This window comes from Micropterus dolomieu, linkage group LG20 (genome assembly GCF_021292245.1).
Source record: "Micropterus dolomieu isolate WLL.071019.BEF.003 ecotype Adirondacks linkage group LG20, ASM2129224v1, whole genome shotgun sequence".
In the NCBI taxonomy this organism is placed as follows: Eukaryota; Metazoa; Chordata; class Actinopteri; order Centrarchiformes; family Centrarchidae; genus Micropterus; species Micropterus dolomieu.
Window position 1 is genome coordinate 29594523 of NC_060169.1, and position 15889 is coordinate 29610411.

Here is a 15889-nt window from a genome sequence, read left to right on the forward strand (position 1 = left end):
ATCAGTGGTGCAGTACATATTGTATTAACATGGAGTGGTGGCTCTGAATACTGGAAAAAACAGGACAGAAGATGGTGTGATGATTTGGAAAACAATATATATATAAAACAAAACATATATATATACACATACATATATACACACACACACACACACACACACACACACACACACACACACACACACACACATATATATATATATATATATATATATATATATATATATATATACACACACACACACACACACACACACACACACACACACACACACACACATATACACATTATATATATAAAAACTGCTTTCCCAACTCTCAACGAATAGTGCTGTGGTGCTCTCGAGCAAAGCAGCATCACCTCCGGTTGCTCCAGTGATGCTGCTTTGAAGTCAAAAGTAAGGAAGTGTGTTTGTACTGGGCAGATAGTACGAGGTCAGGTAATTTTACGAATGTAAAGCAGGATTTTAAAAAAAGAGGAGTTCTGCCTGTTCAGTAAAACTCTGTCCGGGTAAAAGAAGTTAAAAAATTACAACCTGGCTATGGATCTGACCGAGCCTACCGCCCAAATTCCTTCAGAAGCTCAGGCTCACCATGTCAAATCGGACCACCCTGCAAGACGAACAGTCGCCTCCATGCTGTCCGTTCACACAACCAGACCATTTACATACTACTTATATTTGGAGAGTCACGCTGGTATCAACACTGTTTCGGGTGAGGGGAAACCATTGACAGAGGAGTTACAGTGTTATGAAGGCTCCAGCAGCAAGGACTTGTTGTCTGAGAAAAGTGGTGTGAGGTGAGGAAGCTGTGGTATGGAGCGCAGCTGTGATCCCCCTCAGGGAATGACTCCGTTTCCACCGCCAGGTCCCGTGAGATGACCCGTCTGACTGGTGCCTCTGCTAAAGGACGGCCTGCAGCTGTGAGAGGGCACTGCAGGGCTGAGCGCAAGACTGGCATACACTGCATTCTTGCTCTTCACAAACACATGCACACGCTTATGGCAGACTAACAAATCAAGCTTGGCGGATATAGTAACCACAACAACTACCAGTTTCTCTGGATGGATAAGGCTTCCCTTGAGCACGACACCTAAACCTTAACAAAAGACTGTGGATGTATAAGGTTTATAAGTTCATTTATAAATGTGATTCTGGGAATTGCTAAAAAGAAAGCCAACCAAGAACACCTGGGATAAAACCTAACTAACTATCCTGGAACATGCATCTGCATGTTTATGGCCGCGCCCATAGAGCATCATGAGATAGGATGAACAGACGGTCCCTGATGCTGGCAGGACAGCAGCAGTGCTGAGTTATGGCTCTAGTGGAGACTGCGGGCCGAGCCCAGTGTTATCCAGCACCAGAGGAATGGGACAGCTGAAAGAGCCCATGCCATGCTGGGAGCCGCGTTGGCTGAGCTCTGAGGCCACATGGCGGCACGGTGAAAGACCTGCTGACAGCTGGGGGACAAGAAGATGCCATGGAAACAGAGGGAGCAGCCGTGTGACCCCAGCCAGCGCCAGGGGTTGGACAACGGAGCTGCTACGAGTTAGGGAAAGTGCCAGCCTGCAAGTCAGAAAATTAATGTCCAAAAAGTAAACCACGGTGCTGGGCAACTCCCAGGTGTGAATTATGTATAACTGCTTGGACCTAGGTGAAAAATGACATGCAAGCTCAGCAAAACAGTTCCCTGCATAAAAAACTGTTAAAAAAAACTCCTTAAAGGCACAACCTCCATACTGATGAATGAATACACCAACCTCTAACTGGCTGGATGTAACAGGGTTTCAATTTATGCTAATATGCCCGAGCCTGAGCCTGGACTGGAGAATTCTCTTGCACTGATGTCAAGATCACACCATCTCTAGTTTTGCTTTTAGGTGTTTCATGGGACTGAGGACATGTCCGACTGGCCTCCAGGAACAAGACAAGAGCTTTACAATGGATGTATAGTGATTTCTGTTATAAATACAGCCACGTATATAAAAATAATTCCTTGTTTGTTGGATGTTTGCGCGATATCAGCAGGGAGGACAGTCAGTGTGTATGTGACGCGAGGTCGAGCTACTGCGCAGCACTGTCCAGAGTTGGGATTTCAGTCATTCAGGATTCCAGTCACGCATCTAATCACGTGTTGAGACAGTTGGAACAGAGAGAGAATGAGAGAGAGTGTGACACGGTAATACAGCTGTACATTTTCTAGTCCAAATGAGGCTGCTAGTGGTCTTAAAAAAATAAAATAAAATGCTGTTGAGAAGGTAAACAAACATAAAAGCTTCAGATGGTGAATACAAAGATATCACATTATCAATAAAGCTTATAAAATTGATAACAATATATACCCTATGTACAGTAAATGTTAGTTAATAAAAGTAAGGAGCTTTTCGACACTTCAATACTGCAGATTGCCACACAATTGCTCTGCTTTCAAAAAAGTTTTCGAAGTAATTTGAAAATAACCTCTGAATGCTTAGTCATTACAACAACAATTAGGATAAAATTAGAGGTAGCAGCAGATTTGGGATCTCTGTTCTTTTTCTGTTCTTTTTTTTTACCTTTACAACATTTCAACATTTTCTTTCCCATTTTTGCTTACGGGGTATTGCATGCTTGAATCAGAATCTTCATTTTCATCTTCAAAAACCTGCCTGACAGCCTGCTTTAAATACTCACGCACCCATGAGCGCACTTCAAGTGGTTTTTAACAGACACCAGTGTCGTGACACTCGCGCGCGCACACACACACACACACACACACACACACACACACACACACACACACACACTCACACACACACTATGCCCTGCTCTCCTTTTACCTATATTCCTTCATATATTTTCATCTTTACGTCACAGTCTTTCTTCCTCTGGTTCCTCCATTTCCCTAAAAACATTTTGGCTTAGTGGTCTGGAAAGGTTGTGGTGCTGGTTTGGAGTCGTAGAGTTCATCAGGTCGAGGATTACAGTGTCAGGAGGAGAGGAACTTCTGGGGTGTTTATTGGATTGCCCCACTGTGCCTCCTCTCTAGCCCTAGCCGTGATCCTCAGTCCTGGCCATACTGTGGCCCTGATTCACTGTCCTGCTGCATACCCGAGCTTTTGTTTGTCCCACCAACTTCTTTATAACACTGATTTATAAACTCAGCACTGGGACACCACTCCCATAATCCTCTTGTCCAGCCCATGTCCTATGTCCACTACAAAGCCACTGCACGATATAGGGTAGCCTGGCTAACTGCAGTCAGCGTCTGCTGGCCTGGCTGGGTTTTGTGAGGCTGCAGGAGTGCTGAGCTGTCCCAGGCAGGGCGGAAATTCAGGACTGGTAAAAGTGGTGGTAGTGGTGATGGTGTTCATGGTGGTGGTGATGCTCATGTCGCTGCACCACTTGTGCCAGCCCCCCCTCGTAGAGGAGCACGCTGGGCAGGTCTCTCACCTGCTCCTTCTCCACCACTGGTCCTGGAGCAGCCAGAGAGCCCAAGGCCCTGTAGCCCTGGCTCTCCTTGGACCGCTGCTTGTGCTTGCGGTAAGGGGCTGTGGACTGGTGAGGGGGAGTCTGGCTGGGTAGCGCTGGGGGAGGAGGGACACCACGGCTTCTCATCACCCTGCCACTGATCTGCGCAGGAGGTGTCCGGCTGTGGGTCTTAGGAGAGCGGAGGGCATGTTTCCCTGAGTCTTGGCCTCGCATACGGGCGGGGTGGAGGCTGTCCGGACCAACACTGTCCACAACAGTTTGCAAGCGGCGGTGGTGGGGGTGGGAGTGGCCATTTTCTGGTTCATGGGAGCGAGAGCGAGTCTGGTTGGACAGCCGCGTCTGAGGTTCCGCCTTCGTCGGCTCTGTGGTGGGGGCTGTGAGGGAGACAGACACCGGTATTTATTTGATCAACGACAAACTTCAAGGTTGCAGGGAAACAAAAATAAGTTGATGTCAAAATGTATTACATGGGCACTCAAAGCCCTGCAGAAAAAGGAATTAAAATAACCCATTATGTGTGAATTATTGTGCCAGCAGCTCACTAATAAAGCTCCAAGATTCTGGCAACTTTACATCAGGTTCTTTCTTCATGCGGATAATTCTGACACAATGTGACATAGAGCAGATCTCTGTTAGCACTTCCATAACAGGACCAACATTAAAATAATCACATGTCATCACTAACCATCAGATCAAGGCTGCTGCTTATTAGACCTAATATTTCACTTCACAACAGCCCGTTCTGTTGATGAGCCTTGAACACTTGATGTATTGTGCTTGCCTGAGCCCAGATGTTTGTACTGGCGAGGAGCGCAGCGGGCTGGTAGTTCCACCTAATGGCTCCAAGCAGGTGCCGCAGTAATGAAGGCCCCTGGATGCAGCTTCAAAGGGCCACGGGCTGTGTTTCTCCCTCCCCTCTCCCCCCTCTACACCCCTGGCCCCGGTCCACTCACCAGCTCCGAAGCGGGATGTGTAGTTTTCGATGCCTGCCAGGTCCAAGTAGTGGTTCCTGCGTTCCAGGTTCTCATCCACACAGTGGCGCTGGCAGCCCGGCTGGGTGTGGTGGTCACTGTGGTGGCGCCTGTGGACATAAGCGGCACCTCTCATTAGGTAGCAGTATGGGCCAGAGAGGTTCAGCATGGTAGTGTTTGGAGAAAGTAAAACAAGCGTTCCTTATGATCAGGCAGTAGCAGAGTAATTGTTAGAGAAGTGAGATTGTGACTGGAAAATCACAGGTTCAAACCACAACTGGGAGTATTTGAACAGTGCAGACAGAGGGCTGACCCTCCCTTCCACCGTTAAATCCTCCTTAGTGCAGTGGAGGTAAATTTGGGCAAAACTAATAAAAGAGTAGAGGACTATTGCAGCTCCTGAGTGTGAAACCTTCCTTAAACAACCACTGCCTCTTGCCACTATAAAACAAGTTCTCTTTTAATTAAAAAATGTTATAATCAGTAATAAATAATAATAATAAACTTCATATTGTTCTTCTTGTAGACGCCACAATCTTCAACAATAGAGACAGAAGTGTACAGGGAGGTGGGTTTACCTTATGAGCGCTCGAGTCTTCTTGTCTGCACTCTTGGGGTCTTCTATGCACTTGTCATTTTTCTCTCTGGGGTGGGACATGTCTGTATGTGTGAAAGACAGGAGGCTATTATCAAAGAGAGCTCCACGGAGCAGCCACACACACACACACACACACGACAACAGTCACACAAGCCTCAGAAGAAAGCAACCTTTGTTTGGGGGTTTTACTTTGAAGATCTATAGAAAAGGAAAAACAACAATGCTTCATTTATTCTATTCTCAACTCCCAGCCTTATAAGGCATGGAACGATATAAAAAACATGCAGACTTCAGAAATAGTTTATTAAGGACGCAAGATCTGATGCAGTTTCAAATTAGCATGAAGGCAACCGGCAATATTTTCAAAGCTTGCTCTGTTTGAATCTCTTGACGGATATTTATAGCCGAAACAATAGGACACAAACACACAGGAATATATACTTTGAGATATTTTTCCCTGACTACTTGTTTACCAAGTCGTCAGTGAGAAAAGTTAAGTTGAACGTAGCTATATTTTCCCGGCAGCTCTGAGAAGGGGGGAGGAAGAAGGGGGGCAAGGGAAAAAAGGGAACTTTGGAGAAAAGAAAAATGGCTGTGGTTATCAAAAGGACTCGGCACATCTCTTAAGGTTTCTTTCAGAGTACGTGAAGGCGCTGAGGGAGGGGGTCCTCTCTTAGCTCTGTCACTCCCCCCATCATTAAAAATGAACCCCATTGAGTGGGAGAGATGGAGCGACACCGAAACTGTGAGTTACAAAGCTCTGACAGGCCTGAAGCAGCCGCCTTTCTGCGTGACAACAAACACATCTCTGGGCGAGCTGACAGCAGGCAACACAAGGGGGACCCCAAAATGCCCTCTCTTCTCCTCTGCCCCCACCCACTGTGTTAATGCGAGCTTTACCTGCCGCCCCCTGTGTGCAACTCCTCCACCGCTGGCTGGAGTCGGGAGCCACAGAGAGCTTGACCCGCAATGTCTTGCTGCTGCTGGGAGAATGGTTGACGGAGGCGTCCACGACCTCATAGATGGTGTGGAGCAGGCTGGTGATATCCTGCAGGACACAAGAGGTGGAGGTGAGTTTACTCTGGGCTTTTTGATGAACCGCTTCCATTAAAGTGAGATGAGAATCATTTGATCAAGTGTAAAAATAATAATCAGTAATAATACTAAAAAAGTTGGTGACCTTGGTGCAGATTTTTAGTATACATATTTTCCAAAATAATCAAGACAAAAGGAACATTGGAGAGTATTGTTATCGCTACAGTGTTTGAATTCACCATTCTGTAGCTTTGTGCGTTAAAACTTGTTCAAAAGCTTCACGCTAGCTAGGAATTTAAAGAAGTGACTCAGACAAGAGTGAAGAGAGAAACACACTGATGTCAGTTGTTTTAGTTCAGCTTTCCGAGTGAAGCGATCAGACAGGGCATAAAGACACGTTATGAATTTATGAAAAGGAACGTCTTGGCGGTGGCAGACGAGGCTGACTGGGATGTCAGGCCTGCTGTGAGTCGTGTTAGAGCTGTGTGAGCGCTACACTTTCTCTATTTAATTCCTCAATGTCTCTTAGAATTACATCTGCATAGGAAGCGACAGCTGTGTACACGGTCAAATAAACGCACAACAGCATTTATACATAAACTATAACACACAATCACATGCAAAGCACTTCATGTGCAGCATGTAGGAACACGCAAGCACGCAAACAGATATTTTCATGTAACTAAGGGTAATTATAAAGATCTGACCTCAGGTCAGTAAAGGCCAAGGAAGTGGAGGGATCACAGAGAAACATAAGAGTTACAGGAACAAAGTCAAACAATTATCAATGTCAGTACTTTCAAAGTAAATGTGATATCATGTTTACTTCAGAACAAGGTAACTGACTATATTAGGATTATTTAATTTGCAAACTTGGGTGTTGGCAACTGCGCTGGATCTTTTCATAGCAAACCACATTCTAACTGTCCATATATATTTCACCTGGAATGGATGTGAAATGAACTGAAAATAACTGATTCACACAGTACAGCTTCGCCATAAGAGCCCTTTTGAACAAAACTGCTGAGAATTAAGCCAACGCCACACAAAGACTCCAACAGCATGATTTTCACTCACTATAGTACTGTGACTCATAACAAGGACTATTATGAATTCTTCAGGGACCGGTTCCACATACTGGCTTCAGACATAGACTTTAAAAAAATAAATAAATACAATAAAATAAAAAGCTTCCTGTGTCATTTTTGGTTTTCTTCTGTTTTTTTTTTTTATTTGTGTGAAGGGATATATAAAAAAAGAGTTGGAGAAGAAAGCTTTTCCCCCCCCCCCCCCGCCCCCCGGCAGCAGCCGCCTGTCGTCTCATGAGCCACGGAGCCACAGGCAACGCCAAAAAAACTGCACAGCCAACCACACGAGGACAGCTCCAGTCTCTTTGCGCTGTTTCAAGTTGTTTTCAAAAACACGGGCCTTTCTGGATGTTCCCTCAGATCTGTACGAGGCAGACGCAAGCCACAAGGTACCTTGCGGGAGCGGAAACACACACATGTCGCTGGATTTGGTTCTTAGGAGTGAGATTGGGTTGGCTCGTAACTTCTATCCTCACTTTCTTTTTGGGGCGCGGTGATACCAGAATAGGGAAAAATGTAAGGTTTCCTGGGAAGTTATCGATTGCTTCCCATACCCAAAGGGAGGTGTTTTGTAGCTGTGAGCTGCTGACCAGAACAATTTTGTGACACTGAAAATCTGTGTATTCAGAAATGTTTGAATAATGTTACAATAAAACTGACAAAATGAACAGTTTTAAAGGCCTCATATTACATGATAACACACCACTACAGCACTCTTGACTTGTTAAGGTCTGCAAGAAAGAAACCAACTACAGCTAAGGTGTAGCATTAACATACATCTGTTTGATTCAATTACTTGTTCATTCATTCATTCATGAAAGATTAATCTCTGCTCGGAGCAGAAGATTTTTACCTCTCTGGTGACTTTGCCATTGTTGTCAAAATCGTAGAGGGTGAAGGTCCACTCCTGCCTGTTATCCTCCTCCACAGACACAGCACACTCCAACTCCTGAAACAGCACAACGCTGAACTATCAATATCATCCGGTGTGTACGTGAGTGTGTATTTTTGTGTGTCCTGCCATTGCCCTAGTTTCATCCAGAGAGGAAGTAATAAACGTCCTGTTCGGTGTTGACACTCACTTCAAACTGGAGCTGTTTCTGTGGCCCTGCGGGAGATTGGCTGTCCCTCTCCTGCATCTTCTCCTCCACACAGCAGCTGTCTGTCTTCTCTGGGGGTAAAGCCACTGCAGTGACACACACAGACACACACAAAGATAAAAGAGAGAGCCTGAGGATGGAAACGTTGGGTGCAGTCATAACCTGAGGATATGTCGTCGCCTTCAAGTGTTCCTTGTAAGCTCCGACTTCCGAGTTTGGCAGCCGCAATTAAGATGTGTCACACATTCAAGTGCTCCTGGTTGGAAATAAACATACACAGCCAAACTCCTCACAGTTTCTGTCTCACTGCCTGTATTCTGAAATAGAACTTTTGTATTAATATTAATATATTTATTAGTAATGTAACATGTTTAAGGCAACACAGACCCTGTTGGGCTTAGCATAAGTATTGTACACACAGCATCGCCAACTTTTAATGTTGCAACTTGCAAATCAAGAATTTTGTTCAGCTGCTCTAACGCACTGAGCTTGTAGGGTGTATTTACGGTATTTGTGATAATACTCAAAGGTGACAGAAAAATCAAAGCACAATTTGGCTCTCACAGTCAAAAATGCTCTTTGGCACCGGGGAAGCAACCACAGCAAATTGATCAGTGACCGTGTCACGACAGGGTTCAATAATATCCTACAATATGATCTCTTTGTTTCTTTTAAGGTGCTTCTACCAGTACTGAAGTGCTACCAGATTTGAGACATGGTACCTTAATTGAACTTTTGAATTTTGTGTTTCATGTTAGGGTAACGAGTTAATTATCCCATCATTCCAGAGAGCAGAAGTACTGTTAAACAGAAACAGTGATATCAACACTGGAACTAGAGTCAAAATTGTCAATACAGTGCAAAAAATGTTGAAACAGTGACAGCACTAAGTCATCAATGGCAAAATCTGTTATCTGTCGCATGTACAATAATAGTTTTTAAGCTCTTGGCTGCAGTATATTCCACTGGATTCACACACTGAGAGGGGATGTCAAACATAAGACTGAATGACATTAACATGTTTGAAACATGAAGAAATATTAGGTGGTATTCAGGTATAAATGGTGAACATCAAACTGCCTATAGGAGACCCCCCCGCCCCCCAGCTCAGCTCAGCACAGCTCAGCACAGCTCAGCACAGCTCAGCACAGCTCATCATTTTATGGAATGACATTCAACTTACATTACCATCTAGACATCCAGTTAAGGCAGGCAGTCCACAGGGAGTACTAATCTGTCATATGCACTTAAACTGACGACCTGTGTAGAGTCTGACAACATTTCCTATACCGTAAAAGTCAATGATGGGTTCAGTGTACTACACTTCACAACACAGATTGTCCAAGGCAGGATTCAAACTGACTAAATCAATAAGCCTAGGAAAGATCGATGGGTGCCACTGATGGATGCATCAGCGCAGCTTTGTTATGAAAGTTACTCTATAGGGTGATCCACACACAATGATTATAGTCCATTACAATAATCCTATTGAGACATTTGTGTAGCCCTTAATCATGATTCTGCTGAATCTAAACCTGAATGAATCTGTGTCATGCAGGGATTCATTCAACCTTATGTTAATGGCTGTGGCCAAAGTTAATGGTGGTGTATTTTTGGATTGCACAGTATTATAAGGTGTTCCTCCCCGGTGGACAAAAATAACATAACTGTCGCTGTCTGGTTCGATGCTTAAATTTCAGTGTTGGATGTTGGCCCAGATCTAATGCTAGCGGATATCCTTCTCTGCTTTGAAATCCAGCATTTGAGACCGCAGATACACACAACGTGTAACTGAGATTTGGGAGGTGTGCATGTCGGCTCCTTTGTGAGCCTCTATGGGTTACAGTTACCCAGACACCCCCTTTGCTTCATCCTCACATATGACCATGTGTATTTTCGCAGAAGCTTGTTAAAGCTTTCACCCAGCCACAGCCCCTTTATGTTTCACCATTGGTCATTTAGTTCTGCGTGAGCACCCACTCCCCATCCAGTCCTGCAGGCCACGCACACATCCATCAACCCACACAACCACACCCGTCTCTCTCCACCCTCCCCTGCCCCTCTCTCTCTCCTCCCGCCACACTTTGAAGTCCCATTCTCAAACCTTTTGGAAAAGGATCAGACCAGCTGTAAAACAGAATCACTAATTAATTAAGCCAAGTCAAATCTGAAACACTGTTTGTTTGCTCGCCAACGGAGCAGACACAACAGCCCAATTTCTTTCCTCCTGATCCAAAGCAGATCAAAGCAGACCTGTCTCATCCCTGGGTTGGGGAAAATGCCAGAAATGAAAGGCATCATCCCAGGGAGCTTTTACCAACTTTTTGGAAAGGAGCAGCATTTGGGGTCCCGCTGTTTGATCATCTGAGGTGCTCAAAGGGAACATTGTGTGCGAGGGCAAATCTGTTCCGTAGCAGGCTCAATATGGTGGTGAGATGCTTATCTCGGAGCTAATAAAATGCCGGGAGGAGTAACAGTAATCTGCTATCAAACCATCCCCCCATCCCCCCATCCCCCCACCCACCTCCACATAAGCTGGCTCTTTATGAGAGGAGCTGAGCCAGGGGATTGGCTACACATCAGATCTGAGGGGCAAGACGAGGGCACCCTCCAAGCCAAGCCTGTTCTAGCAGCCCTGCTACACACACGTGCGTGCATACACTCGTACACACACGCAGAAACGAAGGCAGGAAAAGCTGCCACTCACTGATGAGCAATCACACCCAGCTTAGCTAGGCTACTGTATTACACATGACTTGGCCTGTCCCCCGTCATACATTCGGACAGCTCAGTGCTGGGAATTTAAGTGATTTCGGGATAGCCAGGATGGGATGGCCTTTATGGTGATCATATCTTTTTCTCCTCCTTCAGGAACAACCACTGAAGTACTCCTGAGCAAGGCACTTAATCATCCCACGCTCATGGCCAACAGTAATAGACTTTGCCAAACTCGGACACCAACTTCAAACGTGTGAAACTTGAAAAAAGCCTGATGGTATGAAATTAGAAACCACTGAATAACCTCAGCTCCACTCAACTACTTAGGTCACAAATGTGACACAGTTTCCTCTCCTTGCTAGCTGAGTTTGCCTTAGTAACTGGAATGTGGAAAATATAATTTTTGTAGCGGTCTGTATTACAGAAATAAATTAACACACAATCTATAGAATGTTTTATTAAAGCAAATTGTTTCATTTTTTTTTTGCTTTTTAATCACTGAGAACGAACAGAGAAGCATGTTCTAATTTGCAACATTAGTCTTGAAGGGAGGACAACCTCGCCCCAAACTCAGGTTCAGCCCAATGACAAAAGATTATTAACCCTTGTCTCTTTACTCTGTCTATTATCCAACGAGGCAGAGATGAAATAAAAGCTGAACTCTTCCAAATTCCAGGCTGGTGTCATTCTTCTGTCAACTCTTCATTTCTGCCTCCACCTCACGTCCGATCCTGTCTTTAAAGGGGGGAGAGTGACTTTCTCCTCCCGGAGCTCTTAATCCAGGATCACATCACATCGGGGAAAAACATGGAGGAATTGCACTTTGCAGAGCACCACGGGGGGAGGGGCGGATGAGAGGCAGAGGAGGTGGAGAAGCAGGAGGGAAGGTAAAGAGGACCTCATCAGCACATTGTTGGAGCTTAGAGAATGGGCGTGGAGCAGACGGGAAAGGATGAATAAAAGAACCACACAAGTATCTGGAGGGCTACTGTGAACAGTATTTTTGCAGGTTTTCATTCAAAACATAATAGTCAGAGACCAAAATCAGTGAAATAAGTTGGTGTAGCGTTGGGTGACGACAATGAAGAGCAAGGGGCTCACCTTCTAAACGGTAGTGTTCATCACCAATCCCCTCTGCACATGCTTCATCCATGGATTCCTGCAAAGAGAAAAAGAGAGAACAAGACACATATATCACTGTTTCAAGTCGTATAATGGAGGATATCATATTTTTGTCACATAAAAACAAACATTTTTAATGGTGCAAATCCACAGCACTGCTTTCCAACACAGTTACATGCCCAATCAAAATTACAGCATATATATATATATGAACAGAGTTTGACAACTGTGGCTGAGCTTAAACAGCAGCGGAAAGTTTAAGAGGATGATAATTGAAGGACTGAAACAAACAGCATAAGACTGGCAGTCAGAATAGAAACTATGAAAGTATCTACATCGCCGCGGCCAGCCCTGCAGGGAATTCTAAGAAAGAGGGCTGGTAGTAGGGCTATTTCAATGCCGGACAACCATTGCAGCTATACGTTCATAGGCTTGTTTTTATCCTGGACTGTTTTCACCCCGGGCCCCCTCTCCTGGCAGCTCTGTCTGTTAGTGCATACCACAGAGACTGCAGGGACATGTAATCCCAGGCTTCACTATGGAAAAGTCCGGCTCAGGTATCCATGTGGCATTACAATCATCTGTCCGAAAAATCATTACTTGCAGGCTGACAAACGCATGTACACGCACACATCCGTACACACATAGTCCAACGCATACACACACATTCAAAGACCCACCCCATGCCTCATTTTAAAGTTTTCCACTGCACCCAAACTAACACAAAAGGTCTTTCTCTCAGTCATCAAAAACTACATAAATTGCACACAGACTATTGCTGCTGCCACAGAACATATTAACAGCACTCTTATCATAGGCTATGGTTATCCTTAATAATTAATAATTAACTCCTTAAAATGGAGTGTAGGACATAAGTGTAGGAGCATGTGTGTTTATTGTAAGCCTGTACATACTGGTGTTGTCATAGGTGTGTGTTAGTGTGTGTCTTTGTGTGTGCGTGTGTGTGTCAGGCGAGGCTGTGACAGCGTGAGAGGGGATTTCTGTGTAATCCAGAGAGGTAAAAGGTCAGACGGTGTGATCCTACCCTCCTCAGACTAGTGCCGGCCGTGCTGCAGCGCTGTGGGTGGCCTCAGGAAGAGAATATGGCAAACAACAGGACTAACTGGCTAAAGCAGGGACCTGGGATAAACCTGAGTTTGTTGTTGGTATAAATGGGTCAAATGGCTTCAAGACCCTGGTTCTGAGCTGGTTTTAATACGGTCTGCTCAGCTTTGGTATGACGAGGGGGAAATAAGCAGGATTACATTATGGTTTATACATAATGCAGGCAAATCATAGCAGAACCATGAACTTTACTTAAACTGGAAACCGAATAAATACTATGTGTTTTACTTCACCAAATTATTATAGATTTCCTAGACACTCGTGTGGGACACCCAGGTAGCTCACCTGGTGGAGCGCGTACCATTAAGGTCCTTACCGCAGCTGCCCAGGTTCAATTCCAACCTGGCCTCGCCCCCCTCTGCAGCTGGCGCTTTCCAATAGAGGACCTTTGTCCCTTGTTCCGCTTCAGCCCCATGGGACCTTATTTCAGAAAAAATATGTACGGTAGTCAATGCCGAGAGACAACCTATCTTTTTGTCCCGTTTGAATTGTGCCCTGAATTACACATATGATGTTCATCAATTTAAAATGTAAATTTTGTAAGTCAAGAAAGTCGCAGTTTGTCGTAAAACTGTATAGTAACATTTAGTTTTGTGTAAAAACTGTTCAGTAAACTACATCTCTTGTCTTACACAATATACGTCGGCAACATGTTAATGAGGTAATGCTAGCTAACGTTCATTGCTTGGTTGCTTGGTTGATAACGCAGCTCTGTTCCACGCAGAAATATATCTTACATACACATGTAAGTTCTTTGACGTTCAAAAGAAGAAGTTATGACGTCACATACGCAACTTTTGGGTCTGTGGTCTTTGTAATTATGTATTTTCAGTCTTATACTACAGTTTCACAACAAACTGCGACTTTCTTGGGTTTTAAATGTGTCTTCTAAATTGACGGACATCGCATGTGTAATTCAGGGCACAATTCAAACAGGATAAAAAATGTGTTATCTCTTGCCATTGACCAATGTACATATTTTTTCTGAAATAAGGTCCCATGGTGGTCCACCGGAAGGGGAGGGTCTTAAACTCTCTATACAGGCAAAAAGATGCCCAAAAATAATCTTATAGCAGAAACTGCAGTTCTGTTCCACATATTTCACTGCTAAACCATAGAAGTACACAGAAACACATTACATAATTACCTGATAGAGTTACTTTTTCTAAATTTCATTTAGACTGTCCATACACTTCTTCCAACTTCCAAGGACACAGATATTGGTATCACCCGTGTCACTGTGTCGATCTGAATGGGGCAGGCATTAGACTGTGGTAACATCAACACTGGCCTCCACAGTTCCACAAGCCTTGCAGAAAAATTCAATCCTTCCACAATCAACATTCCTTCAATTCCTCAAACAAAGACACATACATGCACACACACACATACACACACAGCATCTTGAGTGTATTTCTGTTTTTTGATGAATGATCCAAATTTATTGAGGGGTTAGCCAAGAACATGAGAAAAGGGGGAAGAGGAATGTGCTAATTGGTTGTTGTCTGTAGTGATGGATGGGAGCCGTATTATTAGTCCACTAGGGTTACTCTGGGGTTAGCTCTGGTCAGTGTTAAAAAAATATCCCATGCTTTCCTTTCCTTTCCTTTACACACACACACACACACACACACACGTACACACACACGCGCGCTCTTCCTCCTCCTCCTCTCATGAAAAGTATCTGACCACTAAATAGGAATGGATGTACAAGGAAGCAGAAAATAAACAAGAATTTTCGAAGCGGGGCAGAAAACCCGTATTTCTCATCATTTTATAAGTGCAGTTTTCTTCATCCTGTGTCAATAATTATTTTTGTTTATATATTTCTCAACCTGCAACCTGATTAAGAAACCTTTATGATGCCAGGTACAAAGTCTAAAGTCTAAATCTGTTTCATAAAAATAAATGGGAATATTGGGAGTTTTTGTTCTCAGTTTCTATGGTGACAGCTTTGAACCAAAGACTGCATCCATTTCCCCAGATAATCGCCTTGGCCGAGGTTGATCTGACACACTCATCCTTACAATCTGTCCTAATGCAGTCTCTAAAGAGCACCTCCATACTGCCTGGCCTGATGACACTACCACTTTCAAGCTTAGCTCTCTGGTTTCCAGCTTTGGCAGTGATTGATAAGAGTGTCCTGTGCCAAAAAAAATAAACATGTAGGATTTCTAAAAATATCATATAAATAAGTGTTTGTGTCTGGGTTTCCTGTGTTCACACCAGCCAATTGTTCACAAGAATAATGAGAATTTCTGCCCAGCTCCAGAAAAAGAAGGATTTAAATGGCAGAATTTACAGTTGTAGCTACACTATTCAGACTCAGGAGAAAGACATGAATCTCTATCCTCACTAGTAACTTAACAGTTCGGTCACTCCTAATAGGGAAAGACTGACAGAATTATTGGTCCTAAATACTAAGGTGCTCTGGTTCTTCTCTTTCGCTAGACTCTAAACTCTCTTGCTTCTTGTTTGATTTAGTAATGTTGTTTAGTTATGTGTTTGTAATAATAATAATAACAATACATACTAAATAATTAACAGTTGTAGTGACATTGACACTAGTAGTGACAACAGCCATAGTAACTGCATGTTAAAGCTGGTGTTAGACAAGAAAGTCAGTCAGTACAGTTTGTTAAGCCATAGAGAATAAAT

The 15889-nt window shown here is 44.0% G+C and overlaps 1 protein-coding gene across 1 annotated transcript in view; it reads right to left on the bottom strand.

The window, feature by feature from the left end:
• Positions 1–251: 251 nt before the first annotated feature.
• The window catches only part of nkd1 (NKD inhibitor of WNT signaling pathway 1), a 37313-nt gene continuing 21675 nt past the window's right edge, over positions 252–15889 (bottom strand). The window contains exons 4-10 of the mRNA XM_046033583.1: positions 12086–12143; positions 8249–8352; positions 8020–8115; positions 5944–6091; positions 5024–5105; positions 4428–4555; positions 252–3848 (exon numbers count right to left, since the gene is read on the bottom strand). Coding sequence (XP_045889539.1) covers positions 3316–3848; positions 4428–4555; positions 5024–5105; positions 5944–6091; positions 8020–8115; positions 8249–8352; positions 12086–12143 — 1149 coding nt within the window. The 3' untranslated portion in view covers positions 252–3315. The remainder of the gene's footprint in view (positions 3849–4427; positions 4556–5023; positions 5106–5943; positions 6092–8019; positions 8116–8248; positions 8353–12085; positions 12144–15889) is intronic.